Source organism: Crocodylus siamensis, chromosome 1 (assembly GCF_052110815.1).
Source record: "Crocodylus siamensis isolate JL-2025a chromosome 1, ASM5211081v1, whole genome shotgun sequence".
Classification (NCBI taxonomy): Eukaryota; Metazoa; Chordata; order Crocodylia; family Crocodylidae; genus Crocodylus; species Crocodylus siamensis.
In genome coordinates this window covers 164,628,978-164,639,464 of record NC_143395.1, presented here as the reverse complement: position 1 = coordinate 164,639,464, position 10,487 = coordinate 164,628,978, and the positions used below count along the sequence as shown (strand labels likewise).

At 43.5% G+C, this 10,487-nt stretch overlaps 1 protein-coding gene across 5 annotated transcripts in view; it reads right to left on the bottom strand.

The window, feature by feature from the left end:
• Nucleotides 1-936: 936 nt before the first annotated feature.
• Nucleotides 937-10,487, bottom strand: part of TMEM63A (transmembrane protein 63A) — a 42,373-nt gene continuing 32,822 nt past the window's right edge. For 4 of the 5 annotated variants that reach the window (XM_090047798.1, XM_090047804.1, XM_090047821.1 and 1 more), the window contains 4 exons: nucleotides 8,757-8,924; nucleotides 5,149-5,264; nucleotides 4,536-4,598; nucleotides 938-3,421 (listed from right to left, as the gene is read on the bottom strand). In XM_090047798.1, the coding sequence (XP_089903924.1) occupies nucleotides 3,263-3,421; nucleotides 4,536-4,598; nucleotides 5,149-5,264; nucleotides 8,757-8,924 (506 nt within the window). In that variant the 3' untranslated portion in view covers nucleotides 938-3,262. Of the gene's footprint in view, nucleotides 3,422-4,535; nucleotides 4,599-5,148; nucleotides 5,265-8,756; nucleotides 8,925-10,487 lie in introns of all 5 variants that reach the window. The other variant, XM_090047829.1, reaches the window with a different exon arrangement.

The window sequence follows — 10,487 nt, the reverse complement described above, 5'->3', positions numbered from 1 at the left end:
ATCACAGTATAGCCCTAAATAAAGGGCTCTGTCAGTTCTGATTCAACCACAATGCAAAGTTTGATTTCTTCCACATACTCACTTATGAGAACTTGCTGTGATAACTCCCCTGCCATTCTCCAACTGCAACTCCATCTTTCTGAAAAGGAGTCGGCCATGAGTGACTGACTGGTGCCTCCTGAATCTGGGGCAGAAGGGCTGGCAAGCACCCGTAGAAGTCAGCAGTGGCAGCAGCGGCACGGACAGGGCTGGTGAGCATCCACAGAAGCCACCAGCAGTGTTAGCAGCAGGGAGGACACATGCTACCCCATGCCCCCCCCCCAACTAGTTGCCTATGGATTTAGCAGTCAAGGCCCACACTGCATTTTCTTCCTTCTACAAGAATCTCAGCCTCTGCAAAGATGCACTGGGGTGAGCAGAATCTCCCAGTACCCAAAGCAGGCTCTATTTTCCCATTCTGGATTCAGTGTAGGAGAATGGGGCCTTTGTCATGTCCATGTGGAGTCCTGGACACAGCTGTATCAACTGTAGTCACACTTGAATGTCAGGCTTTCCTGAAAAATTCAGTCCCCAGAATGTGAATAATGACTTTGCAAGAAGAGAGAAGGTGGGGCTGTCTGAGCTATGCAAGACAGGCAGCAGGCATCAAATCTGAGGAAATACACCCCTGGCAGGCTGGGATCAGCAAGTCCTGCTGGGCCATTTGCTTTGGTTTCCTGCCAAAAAATTCGTAAGACGTACAGCAAAGAATGTGCAGTGACTTTAAATATGCATTTCAAGTATTGTACAGTCCAATATCATTCACTGAAGCTTCCATCACACACTGCAAGAGGCTTCATTCTAAGGCTCAGCAAGGGATGTGAGTTGATTTAATTTTATTCATACCAACAGACATGACCGGCAATGAAACAGAGCACCCTTCACCTGTATGATGGTAACCAAGAATGGCTACCACAAAACAGTGGCTTGTTGACCAAGGTGACATAAGGTGGTAGCTCCACACTACCCCCCCTTGTTTGCATGCAGAGACTCCAGAGAGTAACTGTTTAGCAAAACGGATCTCCTCTTTCCACCTTTTGTCTTCAATCTTGATCAGGTCCATATTGGGAGGGCTACATGTTGGAGGGCTGAACCTGTCTTGGGGACAGCTTCATTATCAAAGACTGTAAGCATTCCCCTTTTGCAAGCACTGCAAAGGCACCACAGGAAATCAAATACCAAGCTAATCTTTGCCCAAGATATACGACTTAGAAACTTGTGCACAATTGAGAGGTGACATAAAAGACCTGAGTGATGCAATGGAGGGCAATGGCTCCAGGATGACCCAGCTAGAGTAACCAGGCCAACCATGGGAGCCAAAAGCCATTAATCACTGTAATTAGCATCTACAAGATATGTGAGAACTACTTAAACAGACGCATGTTGAAGACGTGGCTACTGCATTTTGAATGGAGGCAGACAATTAATCTCAATGCTGCAATTGCTATACTTTCTTCTGCTGTTGATTTAACATGGCAGGGAACCGCAAGACTCATACCTATTATAAAATACCCAAATACAAGTCAGAATGTACAGTAGCAGCTCTAGGTCAGAGTGTCATTATTACTTAGTTTTCATTCAATCCTCAGAGCAATAGTTTGCATCCAATGCATATAACATCTCTGGTGATTCTATGGTAGTTTTAGAATAAGGAGACAACACTTAAGTGACTTAGAAAGAGTTGGGTATGTTAGCCAGCCCTCTTCCCACAGGCAGGACTCCCTTCATAGACTTACACAAAAACACCTAGCTTTAGGGATCACCCAATTTACAGAACAGGACCCCTTTCCAAAACTTATCGTCATGATGTTAAAAGAACTACAGGGGACACTATGGTAGCAATGCACGGCATCTCCTTCAGCTGAAGTCCACCAAAGAACATAAACCAAATCCTGGGAATTCAGGACCCATTCTGTAAACCACTAAACACCTTTATTTACAGGTTTGTTGTAGCATGCTACAGGTGCTGGTTGCTTTACAGACACTCAAGAACAGAGTCCCAGCATGAGGAGCTTGCAGTCATGTGACAGCCAGCCAGCCAAATAGAGAAACAAGAGAATAGGAGTTTCTATGCAGACATCAACAAGACTAACTGCTGGGAAGAGTGTCAGGAGCACTTCCTCTCTTAGCATTCAAACAGTGCATTGCATATTTGGTCCTAATTGACTTTTTTAATGACTTGTCAGTTTTGCTTGGGGTCCAAGCTGGCACAAGATGGAATATTTTAAATATGCAAAGAAAGATGGTCCATAAAACCCAGTTATGGAATCCCTCTTTGAACTCAGTGTTTTATTGCTTGTGCTTATTGCTTAGTTACAGTTTGACACAATGTTGCTTTGGGATAAATTGGCACCTACTACATAATTTAAAATACCACATAATATCTTACAGCTTGTACAACTGGCACTCATTAAGGAAATACAAAGATTTATCATTTTAACCCAAGATTTAAAAAAAAAAATAAAATAAAATATTTATATCCTTTATTGCTGGCAGGTGAACGTTCATTGTAGAAGGCCCCTCAACAAGTGACCAGAAAGTAAATAACTACATCCCCGCAAAAATATATATAAGTTATATGAAAGAAGTCTCTTATTCATACCAGCCCTCCGGGTTTGGTACTGTGCACTTTTCTGAAAGAGACGAGGGCTTTACATTCACTAGCAAAGTAGGATGTTCATGTCTAGACTGGATACCTTGGGTGATAGAAGAGACAACACTGTACCACAAGTTGTCTTCCTGGCTCTTGCCAGTATGGTAATATTTGCTCTCAGTTTTTTCCATCTAAACTGACAGTCTCAAGATCTATCAGTTCCTAGTGATTAATAAATATTTACAGTTGGTTAAAATTTGAGGAGAGTCATTTTGAGTAAAGAGAAGACACCTGCAATCAGGGCGTTGCATTTGCTCCACTGACCTGTTATCTACGTGAAGTGTGAAAGATCTCCATAAGGTAAGTGATTAAACAGTAAATGCAAAGAAGTCCTCGAGGGCTGCCTCTCTCTTCTCATCCCATTCACAACGGTAGACAGCTTAGAAAATAATCAGTCCCAAGGCGGCTGCTCTTTAATCTCCAAGCACAGCTGCAGATCACACACTGAATTATTTCCATACCTCCCCTTCAGGCACAATGTGCAGTTCAGAATGCTTGGGGGATTAGCTCTTTTAAAGCAGGACCAAGTGCTCCACCTTGTGTTAGTCCTGGAGATGACCAGAAAGGCTTCTATGCCTCTTCCAGGACCCTATCAGGTTCCACTGAATACGTAACAGAGTCTTCTGCTTGAGTACCCTTTGCTCCCATGGTGCCATATGACTGGTGCCCAGTCTGAGCTAGTGTTGTCCTTTCCGTAGGGTGATGAAGCAGGACCCGTGGGATGTACATCTAAAATAGTAGAAGTTTGGGATTTTATTACTCCATCACGTAACTTTAACAATGGAATACTTTGCTGCATTTCAAATCTCTTCCTATCACCATCCCTCTATCTTTGCATCTCTGCCTGCCTCACCTGAACACCTACATCTCCCCGAACCCTGGAAGAAATATTTTAGTGCAAAACTCAAGTGTGTATGCATGTCAAACAGCATGCCGTTACGCACCAAGGTTTCTACCCACATTCACATGGGCAGTACAGGAAAACCCGATATACAAATCAAAATGCTGTGGCCATTTTTGGTGATGTAGCATTCACATTCTAGCATTCACAACTCCCTCTTTGTCCCCATGCAATGTGACTGGTCAGGCAGCATTCAAAAGCAGCCAATCACACAGTGCATGGTGTAAAAATGTAGTGAACTGGAACACATCATAGATTTGTACCAAAAAAAGAATCTATTTAAAAATACAGTATTGCACCTATTGCTAAAACATCGTAATAGGTCAGTTGTCACCAACCAGTGGCTCTCTATCCACCAGTAGATCTTGGAGCCTCTTGGAGTCTATCCAAGACTGGGGTGGGGGGCTGAGTGCCCATGTGCACACCTCAGCCCCACAGGTCAGCCCATGGGGGAAGGAAGGGCCAGCGGCTAGATTGACACCCCTGTGGTGAGGGACAATGCTGCAGAGGCAGGAACAGGGGTAAGTTGAGTGAGGCCCTGGGTGGGTGGGACTTACTTGCTTGGGAGGCATGCCCCCAAATAATTTTCTCTCCCTCTGCCTCAATCTGCGCCCCCCGCCACAGACTTACCTATTGGATGCTGGAGGCGTGGGGGAAGGCAGCGCACAATAGATCTTGGGTTGCTTTTAAATGCAAAAGGTGATCTCCTACTTAAAAAAAGTTTGGAGACCACTGTTCTAGGTGGTGTTGCTACATCACCACATTCAAACACGCTGGACAAGCACACTGTTTTGATTAGCTTGTTCTTAAGTGAATTAATACCTGCACTCCCACACCACTCAAACTAGTAATGTCCTACCCAAGCCCTTTGCCTGGCAGGGTTAGGAATTCATTTTTCAAGGCAAGGTAAGAAAGACTACTATTTTTTTGTTAAGGACTTACAGAATGTCTTGGAGCTTCTGCTTTGTCAGTGTCACTTCCTCTTCCACCTGACACTTCTTCTATCTGAAGGCAGAAAGGGGGTGGGAGGAGGGGAAATGTCAAATTAGTAAATCAGTGCTACAAAGAATGGTTTGGTAGAAGGTAGGGTGGGAGAGACTAACAGGCTAGTGTCTAAGATGCACCCTTCCCTAGCTTCTGCTGAACTTCAAGGTAACATGGTTAACTACCTCTGTGCACACAGAATAGGATGTAAACCTACATGCAGTAGTAGGTTATTAGAGTGTATGTTAAGCACAAAGCCCACTTACAAAAAGTTACAACAAACTCTACTATTGCAGATGCTTCTCTCAACCCTCCCCCTTGTATCTGCCTCTCACACAATCACCTTGGGCTTTGAACTCCTCTCCCCACCACCCTGTGACATTTTCAATATGCAAAATTACCCCTCTCAATCCAGAACCTCCTCAGCACATTACAGGAGTGAACCCTTGTGACCCAGCTGCCACTGACATAAATGGAAGTTTTGCCTTTGGCTCCAGAGGGAACAAACTGCAGTGTGAAATTGGCCAGGGCTGCTCGCTGCTTATTGTCACTAAAATTCAGTACCATTTACCTTGTAATTCAGAGGGCTCAGGTACTTGAAGCAACCAAAACAGGTGTGAGCTAAGCAGACGACAATGGTAATGCTGACAACTAGGAATGTGAACATAGTTGTGGGTGCTTTAAAACCTAAAATAAAACAAAAACAAACCAGACAAGGTGAAAAAAATCCATCAAATAAAAAAATATTAGTGTGGGAGAAAAAACAAGAACACCTACTGCTCTTAACCCCCAAGTCCCTTCTCTGTGTTCTCTCCCATAACCCTCAGATACTCATATTTCTCCTAGAGTACTGGATAAAGCTACCTTCAATGCTGGTTAATGAAACAGACCAGCTTACCCCAGCACAAAAACTTTTATCCTGGGACCCTACAGAGTACAAGCTCACTGTCCCACTATAAGCACCCATGGAGTATCCAATAACATTGCTCTATGACAGCCAAGGCTAGTTGCAGTTAACTGATACTCAAGCTGCACGTATAAACAACTGTCCCAGACTGATGAGATGGGGGTCAAAACCCAGGACAATCAGCTAGGGATTAAACTGGCTGTCTGTTTTTTGCTTTAGTTATCTATAACAATTGTTGGGGAGTTCTACAGGTCACTCAAGAAGCTGTAGAAGTTGTGCACACAGCTATTGCCAGGTTAGGGACTGAGACTGTTAAAACTTAAATCATGAATTAACCACAGATTCCACCCTTGGCATCTGCCCTTGTCCAATTCATTATTTTCACTGCCAACTTGGATGATGAAACATGAACTACAGCTAGAACATTTGTAAAAAGTGCCAAGCTGGGAGGGGCTGCAAGCCTGCCAGAGGACAGGACCTTCAGAAAGTCTGGATAAAGACTTGGGAGTGGGCCAGAATCTACAAGATGAAAGCCATTAAAAATAAAGTGCAAAGTGGTATGCTGAAGGAGAAGGAATCAAATGCACAAATACAAAATGGGGAATAACAGGCTAGGCAACTGTCTGGTGCAACAGGACCTGGTGGTTGTGGTGAAGCACAAACTGAATAGGAGTCAACAATGCAGTGCTGCTGCAAAAAATAAGCAAACTTCATTCCAGGCTGTATTTTTAAGTAGGAATGTCACATGTAAGACTATTCCTATTTCTGCTCTGCTTGGCACTGGTGAGGCCTCAGCTGCAGTGCTATATAGTGCTGGACACCCTGCTGACAGAGACAGAAACTGCAGTTTGTTCTCCTCAGAACTATCAAGAGAACAGGAGCCATGAGAAAAAGCTGAAGGATTTGTCTAGTTTCGAAAAGAAAACACTGATGTGAGACAGGACAACAGTAAAAGGACAGCGATCTACTATCTTCCACATCCACTAAAGGTAGAACTAGAGGAAATGGTCTTCCCTTGTAGCCTCAAAGATTTAGCTAGTATGATTGTAGGGGAAAATTTTAAATCAAGAGGGCAATGAAATAATAGAACACGCTACGTAAGGAGGCTGGAGTCTCCTAAACTGAAGGGTTTTTGAAAAAAAAAAAAACACAAACCCCCAAAAACAGGAGACAAATACCAGTTGGGGATGGTTTGGACATTACTCGACCATGGATCATCGATCTCTTGGATTCCCCCCTGGTTTTAAGAGTCTAGGCCAGTGGTCACCAACCAGTGGCTCTCAATCCACCGATAGATCTCAGAGCGTCTTTGAGTCGATCCAAGGCTGGGGTTGGGGGGGCTGAGTGCCCATGTGCATCCCAGCCCAGCAGGTCAGTCCAGGGAAGGAAGGAAAAGGGACTAGATCGAGGCCCCTGCAGCGAGGGATGGTGCCATAGACAGGAGCAGGGGTAAGTTGAGTGGGGCCTTGGCTGGGGTGGGACTTACCTGCTGGGGAGACACGCCCCCAAATCATTTTTTCCTCCCTTTGCCTTGATCTGCCCCCTCCCCTCCTTCCCACCCCACAGACTTACCTGCTGAGTGGGGGATAGAGCATGGCAGCAGTGCACAGTAGATCTTGGGTTGCTTTTAAATGCCAAAGGTGATCTCCTACTTAAAAAGGTTGGAGACCACTGGTCTAAGCAAGGAAATTGGAACATCACAACATTTTGCAGCTACGCTGAGGCATTTGGTTTTAAAACATATAGTCAATGAGCTGCACAAATCTGTGACTGAACAGCTAAGTCTCACAAATAAAAGCATCCCCATTTTACACTGCTGTACCCAAATTCTTTTTGCCCAAAGATCCAGTGGCAGCTCAAGCCTCTCCTGACTCTCAGCCGTGTGGCCTCTGGTCTGGTCAAAGCACTAGAGATTGTGCATCAGACAAGCCTATACTGGGCCCCCAGGGGATTCCTGGTAATCCAGCCTCCAACTGCCATTTCTAAATGCTAGGACAAACAGGAGGTTTTATGTCCCATGCAGTAGACACAGAATCAAAGATAACATCATAAAGATTTAATTTCCATTATACCAAGAGCTTTCAGTGCAACTGAATTAGAGAGCCATGTGAATTAATGTGCAATTGCAAGCTTGTGGGGAAGGGTTTTTTCTGTTTGTTTGTTTTTAAACCAGATACTCCAGCACCTCTACTTTGATGCAAAAAGTTGTGAATCCACTAACCTGCCTAGGTGTGAAGATGACTCTCAAAATATTAAAGAGGGTGCAAAATGAGGCAATGCTGTAGCACCTGCCCAAAATGCAGAGAGCACCCAGAAGCAGCTCAGAGTGAAAGTACTCCAATTTCATCTCAGTGGGGAACTAACACTAAAGTCAGATGAGACAGTCTTCAACATTTTCTTTTTCACTGTAGTTATGTTAGATCATTTGCTATCAATGGTGTAGTGAGAGAGACTAGGGCAGAATACTGTGAGGTACCAAGGGATGGTAGGGACTGACAAGCTGAGTGCTTAGAACAGAGCTAGGCATGCTTAAACCAGAGACCAGGTTGCTGGAATGTAGTAGTTTTAACAGTAGGACTGCATTTAAAAGCCTGTCTCTAAATCTTTCCCAACCTACATAAATTCTTGCCTCCCTTTTTTTTTTTTTTTTTAAATATTTAAGAATTTTGTAGTGTCACTCTGCAGCCCAATTGGCTGGCTCAGACTCCACACATTTAGATAAATGCATGATCATCATTTTCTCAATAAAATGAAGTAATACTATGGATTTGTGTAGATAGCTTAACACTGACGTATTACTTCACTCTAGGCATTTCTACACAATACGCTGTAATGTGCAGTAGCCTATTCTACATTAGTGTGTCACAGCCAAAAAACTGTACTAATCCACAGTAGAATTAGCCTACCATGGATGAAACTTCCCCAAAACAGCTAACCACCCCACAAAGCCCTCCAAAAAATAAACAAACCTGTTTGCGTTTGCTACTGCACATTAGAATAGGTTAATGTGCCTTTATGTAATACCTCATATTACAGGTACCAAATTTAATGTGCTATAGCAAAGGCGCATTAACGAATGTGTGGACATGTCCTCTATCGCCTATCAGAAGACCTCCAACTACTTTGCAGATGGTAAGCCTTGGGAAGTATTATTATTCCCATTTGACAAAATGCAAACTCAGACAGCTTTAGAGAACTTGGTGACAAGTCACGGGTCCCTTTGCTTCATATGCAAGACCAGGTAATTCCATTCACTGGAAGATGCACCTTACCTAATCGCAAAAATGAGAAAAAAAAGAGCCAGAACAAACACAGGATTGGAGCTGCAAGGGCTTGATTCACAGCTGCAAAGTGGATCTTCTTCTCCAGCTTCGCAGGGAGAAATGCATAGTAAAGATTGTGGCGGTCAACCATGTGCTTCAGCAGTATATATATCAAGCCTGAAGCAGGGGACAAAAGCCAAAGACAGATTAATGAAAGGCTTGTAAAACTGGCAGGGGAACCATGCAGATGTGATGCACAAAATTATTTCAGAGGATCAGATTTCAGATCAACCCTGCTGACTCTCTTACCCTACTTAAGTCAAGATGTTCCCAATTGCAGAGCAGGGACAGAAATTAAAAAGAGATGGGAAGTCTCTGTTATGCTTTTATTTAAGCAACAACCTTTGTTATTTGACCAATCTGAGGTTCATTTCACAAACTATGTAGGGAACAGGTTTATTTTTTCTGTTTATTTTATGTCTTGCACTAACAACATGATTGTGCAGATGTGGATTTGTGTGGGCTTCTATCAGCTTTCCACCTATTTGCCTGGGGCAGGAACTGGCAACCTACAGCCCATGGGCTAGATCTGGTCCCTAGATCCAGGATGCAGAGCTGCAGCTTTGGCAGTGGGGGCTCTGCCCACAATGTACCACAGTCAGGTGCCTAGGGCACAAGCAGAGGGGGCTCTCCCAATGCTACCCGAGGGAGAAGTGGTGGAGGCAACTAGGTTCTAAAGCCCACCAACCTCAAAACCGAGCTGAGTCATTTAGGCCTGCCCCCAGAAAATGTTGCTGACTTCTGATATAGGGCATTAAAAATGAAGTAAAGACTACATACTTCAAAAGGAAGGACAAACTCACATAAGTGAACTTGTTAACAAGGAAACTACACCCAGTTATTCTTGTTATTAACATATATATGCTCTGCAGCTACAGTGAAAGAGCACAGGGTGGCACCTGGTGCAGAATCTGGCCCCCAAAACATTCCAACGTTCATCATGAGACTATTATATGCCTACAGCAGGCGATAGGTACCACTTATAATTAAAAACACTACATCTAGTACCTCACATTTTGACAATAGCAGATTAGCAATAAGTAGTAAAAACTAGACATCAGTTAATTATGATTTTTTTTTAAATTGTGCAGCACTTTTCCTAGTAAAAAGGCATCAATTGTAGAGTTCTAGTCAAAATCTAATTTGGGTAACTACAATATGCTTAACCCACTCTGAAGCTTCAGATTAGGAAAGAAAGAATACTAGAGCAAACTGTTGTGCAGTACTGCTTCCATCTGAAAAATCTGCTGTAAAAGTGGCAACATTTAAGTGGTTGCATAAGTGATCCTTTTTATAAGTTTGTGAGGTTCTCTGAGAATCAAAGGGCATTTTTATACGTGCTCCGGGGTGGGGCAAGCATTTCACTTAAAGTGGCTCTCAGGAGCTGGTCTAATTAAAAATTTCCGCATCTTGTGTATTCAGCATCCCACGTTTCGAAACAGTGGTAGGAGCACATTAACCAATGTTTGTTTAATTAATTTTAAAGCGCCCTTGCTGCCATTTTGAAATGCAGGGATCCTGAATACCTAAGACGCTGCAGCATGGTGGAGTGTCCCAATTAGAATGCTTCAGACTCAGTTAATCAGAACACATTGGAGCATGTGTATAGGTGCCCAAAGATGTTATATAAAGGAGAACAGAAAATGAGTGCTACTTGGTCAGGTATGTCAGAGACAGCAA